Below are 15,149 nucleotides of genomic sequence, written 5' to 3'. Positions count from 1 at the left end.
TTTCGGTTAATAAAATGAGCGGTGTGGCACGGATGGAGCATCGTAGCTGGCTCCAAACCTAAGCTAAAAATGTGATGCAGAGGGAAATAGAAATTGAAATACTTTATATCTCTAATTATTGGCACGCTACGCGTAGTAACTGTTAGGTGAAGCGCCGCCATGGCATATGTTAGGTGTTTGTCATACATGTTTGACATAAATTGCCCCCCCCCCCACTGTACATGACTTGCTTAGTGTGTGTTTGAATGGACCGTGGTTTAACGAAGCAAATACAGGGCGAGTCAAAAAAGCGGAACCCAAACCCCCAAAATTATATTTCATATTTAAAATAAATATGTGGCACCAAAATAATGACTGGAAAGCCAATTTCATAAGCTACTTTTAGATGACAAAATTACTAAAATTGCTCAATCCGTTGAAATATTATCATCATGAGAGCTGTTGCGAAAAAGTTAGAGTACAAACAAAGGAAGAGGGAAGAGGAGCATAAGAAAATCATCGATTTACACCATAAACAAACGTGCTTGTGCGTGCGTGTGGGTGTGGGTGGGTGTTTGTGTGTGTGGGTGAGCTTGTCTTACATACGCAGTGTGGACTTCCGAACAAAAGACGTCCACATAATGTAGGTAGCAGCGACGAAGTGTGGACTTGCCCACGTCCACACAGTGTTTCCCCATTTCTGGAAAACAGGTTTAGAGGCATTTTTGGGTTAGGTTTATCAGTAGCAGAATGAAGAGAAACACTAAAGGGAATCATTGAAAAAAAATTGGGTTGTAAGAGTTTTCACAGTTTGAGAAAAATGAGTTTTTCCACTGGTGTTCCTTAACTACACGAAAAGAAAGGAAAGTCCACACAAGGTATGTGAAACAAGTCTGGGGTGTGTGTGTGTGTGTGTGGGGGGGGGGGGGGGGGAGGGTTGGTCGTCGTACCCGTCAGCAAAACTGACTGGCGGGAAAAAACAATTATGAACTCCGCCCTCTAGTGTTAAATTGTATCGAGTCCCGTCCTGTCCCGTCCATTTTGAACAGCGCCCTCTTGTGTCAGATGATCACTCGCTTTTCGAATCCCGGAATTTTGTGTCTTAGATTATAAGATTTGTGTGTGTGTGTGTGTGTGGAACAAATCAGTTTGGAGACGCACCAGATTACATTATTGCACAGTATAGGAGTGCAGAGCAGTACAGAGATTCCCATCCGGTTCGCTAGTGTGACGTCACTTCAGTTTAAACCACGCCCACTGCACATTTAGAAGCGTTGCAACCATTGGAAGCGGAAATTAACGCAACTTGAGTGCTTAGCCAATGGACACTTGTAATCTGTGGTGCGTGCGCGTGTATGACGAAGTCACAAACGAACCAGATAGACACCTTTGATTAAAACCCCACTGCAAATATTCGGATAATACTCACAGATTCTCAAGAAATACATAACAATCAAGCTTGGATTTTGGGGATTTTTTTCCTTCCGAGATGATCACCCCCTAAAGTCCTGAAGCCCATCGCCTTCTTAAAAAGTGATCCCTCTACTCCATCGCAAAACACTTTCATGTCAAATGTCTCAGGAACACAAGTTCAAAGACTGAGACTCTTCATTACGAAAGTCTTAAGTTGGGCCACATGTCTTTCTTCTATTAAGAGAGAAATTGACAGTATAATTATTGTGATTTGGTCTAAGATTAATCTGAACACAACATCAAAACTATATGAATGGTGGGTTTTGAGCCAGGGACTGGGCAGTTTGTCGTTGGCCCAATGACTGCAGACAGCTTAACAACAGACGAAAACAGACATCAATAAAGTAGTAGCCATGTCATTTCCCCCTTCCGTTAACTTTATGCTCTTCACGTAATTAAACATCGTTAATAAATTGTTTATAGATTTATAGGTATATAACTATTCCAAATACAATAAAAGGAGTTGCTATTTTATTCCGTTTACATTTTTTTCTTCTACAATTTGATTAAAATATACAAGTAGAACCCGGGGGTGGTAAATCATTTTCGCTATCTGTGCTATTTTCGCAGGTGTAGTGCTCAACCGGTGGAGTTTGTCCTACGCATGCGCATATGGATCACGTTGGGGTAGCGGGGCTTTCCTCGCCTTCCACCGCTGTGACCCGGGCTCGAATCCCGCCTGGGCCAATTGGGTTTTTAGTCCCTGCCTGATTCCGTGGGTTTTCCCTAGAATGTCATTCTGGGCCTTTCCTCCCACCGCTAAAACTGTAATTTCCTTCCACATATTCTACCAAGAGACCCTACTGAAAATAAGTCAAAAGACTTCGAGTCGTGGGCTATCCTGGGCAATTTCCGAATAGTTAAAAACAAATGCTGTGTTAGTATCCCTATTAAGTAATTTTTTTTCACTACGCATGCGCACTCATCATCTCACCGATGTACGGCCTGAAAGAATACCGCGGACATTTGCACACACAAACAAGGGTCCCTTTGAATGAAAATGTTCCTAATTTTCCAGTAGAATTCAGCCCATAACTTCTAAAAGTATTGAGTTTGAAATTTGAACTATCTTACGAATTTAAGTAAAATGAAAATACTTTAAAAAAGGTAATGTTTTCGACATAATAATATAATTACCAAGCACAGAAGAATCTAACTGAAGTTATAACGGCACTTTCTTGTTTGTTTACAATTGGAGCAAGCGTGATGCGTTTTGGTTTACAAAGAGAAATAAAGAGGAGGAAACGCATATCGCGCGCCCAACCATCCTGAATGAACGTAATACACACACCCACAAGCATTTCAATTGATCGCACAGATGTCCATTGTTTCATGTGTGCTGGCAATTGGATTGCGTATTGCGTATGCAATGCAATGGCAACGATGAAAATTGCACTTGCTTTGTATTTTGCAATCACGCGATGAATGTACCTCCTTTGCACATCCCAATCTGCTACCACGAAATTATATACCTACTACCATAAAATGCAGCACAGAATTGTATACTTCATAAACAGATTGCAATTTGGGGAGAAAAAAAATCCAAAAATCCAAATCATTTTCATCAGAGATAGCAGGGTATTTTTTTTTCTGTATAATTTGCTTCTGAGAGATCTGAAATTAACGTTGAAGCTCAAATCTTTGACGAAAGGCTCGTTTAGCAATGACGAGAACCTGCCATAATTCAGGAAGACGAGAAAAACGGGTTACCACTAAAAAAAATTTGATGTATAGAATTATCTCTTTCAAATGTTTCCAAAATTTTACCATTATTTTTAATTTATGACTTATAAACAGGAAAACGTACTCGAAGATACAAGGAACTTTATGAAACCGCGCATGCGTGCAGCCTCATGCTGCCGTTGCATCGAGATATCTGACAAACTGGGTCAATATTGGTTCGCTCTCATTTCGGCCTCTTGAGGGGGCTCCTCTCCCATAGGCTAAATTTCATGGCAGCTACCTCTACGTCGGTCTTGGGTCCTAATCATGCATAAAAGGTTCATAGCTAAGATGTTGTTACAAACGCCTAACATCACGTATGTTACCGTTTGCATATAATTTTTTTTTTAACATGTTATAGTCCAGGAAGGATGTATCTTTACCTTAGTATTACCTTCAGTGAATACAATTAACTCTAACCGGGGAATACAAAACGTAATAGTTAAGTCAGCTCTCTTCTTAAAAACATGACCTGTACAAGTATCTTGGAGTTCATATAAATTGGTGCTTTCTAAATATTTACAGAAAGTAAAGTTACAAATAAAGAATGATAAAATAGCTTGAAACCTTTCGTAAAACCCCTTCATATATAACTTTAAAAATAAATGGTGTTTTGTACTGAGTATCTAATTGTTGCAACTATAGAAACAAGACGGACCTCCGAGCCGACCATTTGTGAGTGTTTTATCCTAACAGATGAGCAATGACATGAAAACGATCACATTATTTTATGGTGTGCATTGGATATGCCCTATATGTGAGCCCTTCATTTAAACATTCCTATTTTCTGAGGCACATAAACTGCAGTGAAATCCGCTGCCATCTCCAGCCTGCTTGTCATTCACGCGAGATTTCAATGGTTGACTTTTCTTTGCATATTACAACTTGCTCCTAATAATATTCCCTCTATCATTAAAACAAAAATATAGCTCGATCTCTAAACCATTCAAAACATTAGCTATATCTGACTTTTAAAATAAATTCATAAAATCGTCTTTGTGTTTGAAAACGTCTCAAACAAATCCGGGAAGTTGTATTTTAATTTATGCCTATGAAAAAAAGCCTAAACTAATTAGTTCAAAAAAATTCAGTGATTGAAATGGAAAGATACTTCTAACAAAGTCACGTTAGTGATTTATAGCATTTACTTTATAAGGTAGATCGTACACGTATGCTACGTCCCACGTCGCTGATTGGCCGGTTATGTAAGAAAGGTCCAATCGTCTAGCTCCTTGACGCCTGTATCACTTTCACAGGCTGGTCGACATGATCACCGATGACCGTCTGATGTGACACAAGCGATTCCTTATGTGCCACACGATAGATGCATCCTTCTGCGAAATCCTCAAATCTAGCACGCATTCGTGTAGCGTCCACAACCGCTTGGTAAAGATATTCATCATTATCAGATGTGGATAATTATCTGACGTCACACGACCACATATTTACAAGAGTTTTCGTGTTGTTTTTTTACAAGTCCATTCATAGGCGATTCCTGCTTCTAGCGTCATGCAGTAGGCTGCTTTGACGGTGAAGAGTCGCCCTGTCGCAGGCGGCGCACGCCCTCGTTGCTAGGCACCCTCCTTGGGATGCCCTTGGAAGTGCGCCCCCTCGCGCCGGAATTATTAGAGTCCGATCCGGCGCTGCCGCCACCAGGTGAGGACGCCCTCGCCGGGTCCTCCGGTGACTTTTGACCTTCTATTGACCTCTGACCCGAGTTGCGTCTCGGTGAGGAGGCCTCGCCAGAGTCTTTGGAAATGGCGTCCCTGTTTTCGTCATTTGGGAAGACATCATTAATACTTATGTCACTCGTGTGCTCCTCGGACATATTCGACAATCTGGATTGACCTTTGACCTCTGTAAAGAAGTTGAAAAATCGGTTGAGATGGTATACATGTATATGGGTTTGGTGATCAAAGGTGTCAAATAATGTACGTTTAACATACCAGACAGCACTTTGAAATGCAGTTAAGTAATCTCCCTTGATTGCGATGATCGAGCCACTGACAGCGTATAACATTGAGCAGACACAATACTCAGAGCCTGAGTACAATGTATAACACGCCAACTACACAGAGACATACATCTATCACTGCACAATTGCCACATTAGAAAAATAGGTAGCACATGTGACCCACACGTGACACACGGAACACATTGCTATTCAAATTGCACAGGTATCACACCGGGGGCACGTGGAACATGGGTGGCTCTATAGTGGCACACATGATGGCGGTACGATGACACATGGGTACCACAAAGAGATTTCACATTGGAAGCACTAAGTTATGACACATGAGTTGCACATCAGATGTCACATGCATGGGTGATACCCGGGCGCACACGGAGAGCAGTCACAAAAGATGGCACGCATGTGGTACACGGAGAGTAAATAATTAGTGACACACATGCGAATCAAGACACAACAGATGAAGAAACACGGATGCACTAACATGGCACATGGGTGGCATTCTAATTACACGAGTGACACTTTCAATGGCACACAAGTGACACAAAGGTAGTGCCAAATTGATGACGTATGAAACAAACAGAAATAACAAGGCAAAGTGTATAGAACCCATAAAGGCACACAGAGAAGAGGGCGCAAGGATGGGAAAATTAGCGGCACTCGGGAATCACAAGAAGGGTATAAAACGGCAAGGCCCCAGGCCCAAATATACCAAAAGTGAAACGAGAGAGCAACGCAAGGATTACATGCAGAAAGTTGAAGTGGTAATCAAGTCATCACCATCAATCACAGGCACAAGTCGTCTGATCAGTGGTCACAAGTCAAGTCACAAGCTTTTTGAATGAAGTGGTAAATTAAGGCATTCCCCTGATATTCGTCCCCTTCACTTGTGACTTGACACGACAGTCACCAGTCTTGTTTTGTCGGATAGTTCAATACAGGCACACAGAAATAAGAATATGATTGGCCAACACTTCAAGACAACACAAAAATCGAGCGAGAAACCAACAGACTAAAGACGTTCATAAATGAGCAGTGACTTGCAGATTGTACCACAGAAGATAACTACTTATAGGCTACGATAGGCTACGACAGATAGGCTACGCATCCATAAATTTTTTTGGGTTTTTAAATTGAAGATGCTCACTACCTGGATGAAAGCCACTCAAGGATATAGGGCTACAAAGTAAGGTGAAGAGAGACAAAACAACAAGAAGGAATTCACTGATCTGGGAGAACAGAGATCGTAAGATGAAGGAAAGCATGTGAAATGACAGGCACTATGCGCATGCTGTGACAAGGTTATTAGACCAGCAGAGATCGGGCATGCAAGGCATGTGTAGGACAGCCATCCACAACAAGATGAACACAAATTTAATTGAAATCGTTAATGACCTGTGGCCGCGTACTCCTTCCATCTGTTCTTATTATACTGCAGTGGCTCTAACCAGCTCCGTACGGCCTTCATGGGGATCGAGGGCTTCCTAGTCAAACTTATCCTGCCGGGGCTCGATGGCGGCCGGTTCGGTTGGCCCTGGAAAACGAAAAAGTATTTCGAAGATTGTCCCATGTACAATTTGTAGTTTGTTAGCAGAAGCGTTAGCACAATCCCGTGCAGAATTTATACTGTGTGCTTCACTGGGAGTAGCAGTACCGTCCATAAGCAGTTCTTTAAGTAGGGCCCAACATGCACGTATACGTTGTTTAAAACGGGGTTCTAATAACCAGGACAACACTTTTTAGCACACTGTTACATTAATTATAATATATAAAATTAACTTCGCTGGTCTCTTTAAAAAAAAGAGGGGAAAAGGGATCAAAAAGAGCTGTTGAAACACGTACACGCGACTGATGAAAAGGTGCTGACGTCATTATCATATGCAATGACTCCGATGACGTGTTGTGTGGGAGCCACTGCTAGATAGGCTGTTGTGTGTGTACGTGCGTATGGTGTACACTTGGCATGCATGGCCATGGTTTTCAACTATGGACATTTTCGCAATGGTTTCAACTGGCCAGCAAAACACTTCTTCTGAATAAGCTCCAAACACATACATAATAAAAGTGTCCGTCCTTTCAGAAAACAAATCACAAATATTACCCAGACGTATAGTGCATTTACAATAGAAGTAAATATCAACGAAATCAATTGCATGTATAAACATTTTGCAGAATTTAATTGCGCCCGCCATGACTCATATAAACATTCTGAACGGATTTGAAATAACAAAGATCGTATTATAAGTAAAACTCCTAGGACAGCCAGGGTTGGTGAGGCAGAAACGGGGAAGACGCTGTTGTGTTTCCATGTTTGGACACGGTGAGAACGCAGTAGTATGCACGCGTAGGGCACGAAATCTAGTACGGCAAGGGTATTTTATAGAACTGAATCTCAAAAACGCTACAAGCAACCAATACCAGCGGCCAAGCAATTTGCCCCTACCGAACTAGTGTGAAGTAAACCCATAGCCTCCACAACATTTTTTGAAGCGTGGACGCACAGCTGCAACGGCGGTTAAAAAATAATGTGGCGTGCATATATAGCAAATACAATTGTTATCCTTGTTTATCAGGATTGAGACAATTTTTCTAGAGCAGCTCAATATCAGCACATTGAGGTCTTTACCTTCATGGTACCAAGAGAGACATTGTATTTAAGTTTCTTGCCCAAAGACACAAGCCCCATGTTCCCCGTCAGGCTTCGAACCCACGTACCGCTGCACATGAGTCGAACACCGTACCCATTTGGACCACAGCGCGTCCCAATAACATTAAATAATCAATTAACATTTGTCACTTGAGGTGTAATTCTTTAATTGAAAAAAGAACATTTAAGGATGCATTCATCAAAACCAAGCAAACCAACAGATGGATTTGATAACTTTTAGAGCCGCTAGGAGGAAATGCAACAAACGAGAAAAAGGTCTAGTGCCCTTAATCTCTCTCTCATTCTTGTTTTCACCGAAGAGGACTTACTAGTGCAAGGTGACCCTACCTGATACGATGGCACGCTACTCGTCCTGGGCGTGCTGGTGGGACGCGCCAGCGGGATGGAGTTGCGCTTACTCTTCAGACTGCTCTCATCGGGTTCACTGGACGGCAGTTCTTGGAGTACCCTGTCTATCATATCGCAGCACACGATCATGCTAGGCTCCACGATGAAGTCTATGAAGCCTGAGGTACAAAGAATACTTCGGATCATGAGACTCGGCACTGTCAAAACATGCTTCCAGAGCGACATTGCATTCATAAGTGGTACGAGAACTAATTTGGCAAGTCAGAATTGGTACAGGCCACTCCCTACTTCCGGTAGTTTGTCCTCCATAAACAAGAGTAGGTTCATTATTGATTAATTATCTTAAATTTGAAAATCCAGGCATATATTCCTCAAGGAATGATTTCCTTACGATATTACACATGCTTCACCTGCTCTTAAGGGGAGTGTGGCCTGGTAGTTAGGGTTTGTGACTCATGATCAGAGAGTCAGGGGTTCGATACCAGCTGCTGGCCGCATGCTGTGTCCTTGGGCAAGCCACTTTATCCCTACTTGCCTCTCTCCACCCAGGAGTATAAATGGGTACCGGCATTAGCTGGGGAGTAACCTGCGATGGACTGGCATCCCATCCAGGGGGAATAGACATTCTCAGTCATTTCATGTCATGAAACTAGAGATAAACACCGGCCTGGTGGCCCCATTGGCTCGTGACTGACTTTACTCTAGTTTAACATTGAGAAGTGTACCTCTTATTTTTGCCTTAATTCTCGGTTTCCTTTTCAGTACATGATATATATCTTTTTGGATGATCAGAAATACAGACCTATTTGCGACTCGGCAATCATGGTGGACTTGCGATCACACAGCGGCGAAAATGCAACACCAAGCTCTTTCTCTCTGTCTCCCTAAAGCAAAACAAAACAAAACCAATGAACATGAAATGCAAAAGCGATTTTGGTTCTACCGTTTTGTGATGTGTTTATATTGTAATGATCATTAAATATGTTGAGGTTGGTCTATAATTGCCAGATGTGTTTTTTGACGTAGGGCTTACCTCAATGATTACTTGGTATCATACCAAAAGAATTACGTTTTAGTTAAATTTGATGTAAACACAGTTGAATAAATCAATTTTTGCTCACTTGCTGTAAAAGCTACATGTATATTTTCTGGTTGGGTTTGTGTCATAATATTTTAGTTCACCGGTGCAGTTTTTGTGTGGATTGTGAAGTTGTGGTGTGGGGTATTTGTATTTGAGGTTGGCGTCGGTAGTTGTAGTTAGGAAAGAGTTTGTAGGTTCATTGCTGCTGTTAAACCCAACAGTCTGTACGGAATCCATACTCATTTTGTGGCTGGATGTCGAATTCGAATTGGGATTCAGTTAAGTTGGGTTGCCCTTCTGTTTATTGACCCACTACTATCGACTTCAGAGTTAGGGTTTATCCTTATAGCAGGATCCAAGATATATCTCCAAGTGCCTCCACGTTAAGTTCACGAAACTCCATTTGAAGAGTCTAAAAGTTATGAGTCATTATGAGGAGAAGGCTCATTCTGGTTGTGTTATTTCAGACAAAGTTCACGGAGTTCGCCAGATAATTAGTAAGGCTTCACACGCCATGAATCTCATTTGTAGACCTGTTATCATTGTACCTGTCTGAAGAATTCGTGCATGAGCAGTGTTGTCCATTTATGGTGCAGACTCCACTCTTTGGCAGGGTGGCTGATATCTGCGCAGTGTAATGTCAGGGCCATGGCTTTAGGTTTGTCCAGTGCACTGCTGAGGAAAGGGGAAAAAAACACAGAGAAAGAAACATGAAAGACCCTCACAATCTTTCTGGCCTGCGATTTATTTTTGCACTGAGATAATGCGCAATAAGGGTCTCGGATTATATAAATCGAGCTCGTATTCACCTTGGTCAAACATACACACGAGCATAAGTCTCAAAAGTGGCACACATTAATTCTAGTCAATAGAGTGTTATGCTATAGTGGTCTTCAGCATAGGTTTCAGCGAGGAAAGACAGAACATGAAGACAAGGTTGCTAAGTGAAAACATTTCTGCTTAATACGGTGCAGGAGAAGTAATAAGTCTTGATTAGTCATCCCATCAAGTCACAAGCTATGGAAATGACCAGTGACGAGGGTATGCATTGCCGTTATACTAGGTACACTGATACTACTGATATTGGACTTGTGATTGACTTGATAACAGCTTTAAATCGTACTGACTCTAAGTAAAAACAGTTGTTCCAATTTGCCACATAAAATCCCGAGCAACATAATTGCCAAAGGAGAGGCTTTTACGATTGTTGGCGTCGATATTGGCCTCCCTGTAATGAATGAATTAAAAGCTAACCTGTCGGCCATGCCGATCATGGATTTGACTTGCTTGAGCTGCTGGAAATGGTACGACATGTCGGTGGCTAGGACCATGTCAATGATGAGATTCCGTAGCTCCCTGGTATAAAAACAAGGACGAGGAGGAAATTATGGAACATGTTCTCTTAAACATATTTCAGAATAATAAGGACTAATGCGCAGTTCATTTACAACGAAATTTACTGAGTTCTGGAGTGTCAGATTTCAATACCAGTAACTGCCTTAGAGGATAGGGTATTGACATTTATAATGGCAGCCATAACAATACTGAACAAAAGTCTTGTCAAATGAGTTGATACGATAATGAATGGTTACGGATAAATAATTGTCATATTCTTAAAAATTCTACACTACTTTTACTTTAAGTGGACTCGATTGGTTTTGTAGGCCCACTAGTATCACATGGAAAGCTATGACACAGACAGATTAACAGATCAATGTATTTCACAATTTATATGTGGTAAACAGACAAAATATACGATGTTTTTTAATACCAAAATAACTTAATCTAAACTCTAATTTGCAATACTTACGTGTAGTCGTCCTTATTGACATTAACGAGAATGTTTTTATCGTCTTCCTTCATTAATCTGAAGGAGCTACTGATGTGATGGTTCTCCAAGACAGCTCGGTCGTTGTACAACAATGCCATTTCAGACCTACACGGAGAACAAAAGATTACTTGTTGACAATCAACATTGCAGATTGTTTGGAGTTGTGTATTATTGTGTAAAATTCGAAAAAAAAACAGAGGGGTCATGTGACACTTGAGGGCGCTGTTCGTGATACAGGATCGTACGTTTTAGGTAGCACGTTTTTGGCTCCTCTCCGGCAGTGTCTACTCTTAACATTGCTGTAAATTTGCATACTCTTTGTGGACCTGTGAACAAAAGAGGTCCACAGTACAGGGTGCAGGAAGCGTGAACGCTTTGTGGACTTGCACACGTCCACACTATAAGCTAGGTCACCACTTGGGTTAGATTTATCTGTCGCACCATGAAGAGGAACACTAAATGAGATCACGATAACAAATTGGTTGAAAAGAGTTTTGTTCACAGTGCAAGTATAATTATGTTTTTTTTTCTCTGGTTTTCTTAACTAAACGAATACAAAGGAATGTCCACATTGGTATGGAAGGTAAGACTGGTTGTGTGTTTTAACAAGGATCAACATGGGTATGTCAGCTATATCAAAATTGGAGGATTCGGGACTGTTACGGGTACAGAGATGTCTTAAGGAACTTACGAAGTGTTGACGTGAAAAGCATTGGTAGTACCCGTGTGCTCAAAGTCATGAATGATCGCTGCTAAAAGGGCTGCAATTATCTCGATGTCGGTCAACCAGTGCTGAGGAAGGGAAAGAACAACACATTAACCCTCCTGCTATTTAAGCAGTCACAGACAGTCAAAATTCACTTCGACTTCCCCTGCTATACCTTTAACGAAGCTAGTTACCAGCACTGTGACTAGTCAAACTGGGTCAGCAGACAAAGCAGGCAAGTATGTAGTCACAGCTGTTTTATCACTCACCCAGAGTCAAAGCATAGCTGCATCAAGTTACTTAAACAGTCACAGCCAGTCAATCCTGCTTTATGTAGGCTGGGAATTCTTAACTGTCGAAAACAGTCGCTAGTTTGATTTTGACTGAAAGGACTACTTGGCACAGAATGTATGTTTGCATGTAGGAGGGTTAATATGAAAATCAGAGAATTAATCGATACAGACGAATAAAAAAAGCCTCATTTTTGACAAAATAATGTATCCACCTCTTATGCCAAAACAAAGACAAAATTCAAGGGACTATAATTATATCACCAATATGTAGTAATGAAGAGAGGAATAGCCATACAATCTTTGCTCTCAGATGACAAGAAGTTTACGAGTTTGGTATCAATTTTATTACTACCGTCGATTGTTACAAAACCGCTTTTATTAAGCTGTTGTTTTTGTTGAATTGACCTGAATGGTCTGTTGATTTGGCAAGGCCATTCTCGACAGCCATTAAGTTTTATGAATTGGCTTCCATGGGCTTTTACATGTCTTACGGGTTATTGGAATTTTGATATCACTAACCTTAAAGGTAGTATACAACATTTGCAAACATCAAAACACAAAACTACCAAATTATTTTGAAATATCTTGCTTGACTGTAAGTGAGTAATAGTCTCATACGCATCCTGTGAAATCTTGGCACCTGCTGTGCTGTTATTTTCAAAAAAAGAGGATTTTTCTGGTATCAATTTCCGGCCGACCATCGTTGGAAAAAACTGACTTTCCTCAAATGCTGCCCCCAATTTACCAAATCTTAGTTAGTCCACATTTTGTTTGCAATTGGTTGAGGGGTACTTATGTTTCTTGAATCACCAGCCCTTTTAAAAGATAAGTATGAGTGGTGAGGAATCTTTCACTGTACGGAAACTGCTGGTGGCTTACCATGAGTCCCATTTTGACCAGCATGTGATGCAGAGTTTGCGTGACGTCAGCGGCGTGTAGCAGGTTGTGGTAGGGGTTGCCATGCTTACTGTAGCCATTCTCCATCGCTTCCAGGAAGCAGTTGAGGTTCTGTACGGGAATCTAAACGAATGAGGAGAAAGGTGCGAATTAACACTAGGTGTAAAAGGAGGTAGTGTGGGGGACTGGCCTAGTGGTTAGGGTTTGAGACTAATAATCAGAAGGTCAGGGGTTCGAATGCAGATGCTGTGTCCTTTTGCAAGCCATGATCATCTCCACTTGCCTCTCTCCACCCAGAAGTAAAAATGGGTACCGGCATTAGCTAGGGGTAACCTGCGATGGACTAGCATCCCATCCAGGAGGAATAGAAATATTCCCAGTCGTGTCTTGGAAAGGAAACCTGAGATAAACGCCGGCCTGATGGACATCCTGGCCCGTGACAGACTTAACTCTGTTAATGGCGAGTGTGGCCAGTTGGTTAGTGTTTGTGACTCGTGAACAGAACGTTCGGGGATTCGTATCCTGCTGCGGCTGTTGTGTCCTTGGGCAACCTACTTCGCCCCATTTTGCCTCTTTCCATCCAGGAGTATAAATGGGTACCTGCATTTGGCTTGAGAAGTAACCTTGAAAGAATTTATACTGTACATCCCATCGGGGGGGGGGGGGGGACAGAAATGTATTCTCAGTCGTTTCATGCTACCGAGATCGGTGATAAACGTCGGCCCGACGAGCCATTTGGCTCGTCACAAATTTCCTTTTTTATATACGTTATGTGGCATGGCAAATCAAGTTTAAAATTAACCAAATTACATTCTAAAAACTATGCACAGCGCTTAGTAACAGATCGAAATCATAATTCGATCATTCAAAACATGGCATTCAGTGGTGTTACATACACACGGCACTTTAATTCAATTTTTTACATTTCGTTTTGGAGCTTCAGGGAAAAAAACCCGCAAAAACAAAGGGCGTCGATACTTTATCAATCAATGTAATGTAAATTGAAGGTTGGGTGGTCGCCTTCGTTGCGTAGTTTGAGAGTTTCCCGTTCGATAAAATATAAACAAATATACAGAATTTATTCAAAATTAAAAGCACTTCGAGAAAAGGTATAATTTGACCGTGCACTTAAAAGGCGTTTATTTTACAGTTTTGTGACCTCATAGAAATAAAAAATCGATTAAAGCAAAAAGGTCAGGAAAAAACGCGCACAGAGAGCGACCGCGTCAGTCGACAACATGTTTTATACCGTGTCTTGGATATTGTAAAATCAATGGCCCAGAAAGGTTGCCTGTCAAGTTTCAGTAAGCATATTTTACTGACAAGTTATGTGTTTTACCATGGATTATGTGTGGGGAAAGAGCATTACATCGGGAATTCATTGTTTGTTCATGGGTCCAAAAATGCCAGCATCTTTCAGCATCTGAAAATCCTTGGGACGTTTCTATTCATATGTGGAGTTTCGCAAACACTTGCTGTTCTTAAAGCTCTTCCGTTAAGGTTTTGAGAGTTTGGTGTTGTCTAAAGTGGACGCGTCTTCCTCAATGCACTCTGTCATCGGTCATTCGCGTCACGCAGGATGTAATTACGTCGCGGTGGTCACGATGACATTTGCGTCCGCGCCAGATCTTAACTCGAGCCCCGGCAAACATCGATCCGCGTACGTGCCTCGGCAAGGGTCGCGCTGTTTATGTCCTGGTAGGCCTATCCCTGTTGTACGCGGCGGTCAGAGATGAATTGCCACATGATCTCCCCGCCCCCGATGGACGTCAGAAGTCAAGCTTACTACTGTCATGTTAGAAGACAAGCTGGCCTCCATCAATACCCTATACTACACCCTGGTTAAGAGAAACATTTTAACAGTATTATACGACCAGCAGGATTTGACCAGCACAGACGTTACTGACGTAAAGACGATAATTTTGCTTGTCTTGGTGACAAAATTGCTTGGTTGTGGGCATTATCTTGCAGAAACAAGGAAACGCAAATTGTACACGGCGTATGACCACAACATAAAATTGCCCATAGACCAAGAACTGCGGGAAACCTAACCAAGCATTGTTTCTAAATTTACCGCCAAACTGAGATTCAAAATAAAAGAAAACGAAAACAGGTAGGGGCTGGATATCATCTGAGACAGGGGGCACTCAAACTGGGAGGGACTGTAAACTTTGTAACACTA

General features: G+C 41.7%; 1 protein-coding gene across 6 annotated transcripts in view; it reads right to left on the bottom strand.

Moving 5' to 3' along the window:
• Window positions 1-1,808: 1,808 nt before the first annotated feature.
• Window positions 1,809-15,149, bottom strand: part of LOC119722782 (calcium/calmodulin-dependent 3',5'-cyclic nucleotide phosphodiesterase 1A-like) — a 63,219-nt gene continuing 49,878 nt past the window's right edge. For 2 of the 6 annotated variants that reach the window (XM_038193109.1, XM_038193104.1), the window contains 9 exons: window positions 12,950-13,090; window positions 11,763-11,863; window positions 11,051-11,176; window positions 10,495-10,596; window positions 9,789-9,912; window positions 8,962-9,043; window positions 8,139-8,317; window positions 6,539-6,677; window positions 1,809-5,031 (listed from right to left, as the gene is read on the bottom strand). In XM_038193109.1, coding sequence (XP_038049037.1) covers window positions 4,682-5,031; window positions 6,539-6,677; window positions 8,139-8,317; window positions 8,962-9,043; window positions 9,789-9,912; window positions 10,495-10,596; window positions 11,051-11,176; window positions 11,763-11,863; window positions 12,950-13,090 — 1,344 coding nt within the window. In that variant the 3' untranslated portion in view covers window positions 1,809-4,681. Of the gene's footprint in view, window positions 5,032-6,538; window positions 6,678-8,138; window positions 8,318-8,961; window positions 9,044-9,788; window positions 9,916-10,494; window positions 10,597-11,050; window positions 11,177-11,762; window positions 11,864-12,949; window positions 13,091-15,149 lie in introns of all 6 variants that reach the window. The other 4 variants (XM_038193105.1, XM_038193103.1, XM_038193107.1 and 1 more) reach the window with 3 other exon arrangements.

This window comes from Patiria miniata, unplaced genomic scaffold (genome assembly GCF_015706575.1).
Source record: "Patiria miniata isolate m_02_andy unplaced genomic scaffold, ASM1570657v1 HiC_scaffold_16, whole genome shotgun sequence".
Classification (NCBI taxonomy): Eukaryota; Metazoa; Echinodermata; class Asteroidea; order Valvatida; family Asterinidae; genus Patiria; species Patiria miniata.
This window is presented reverse-complemented; position numbering and strand designations above follow the sequence as displayed.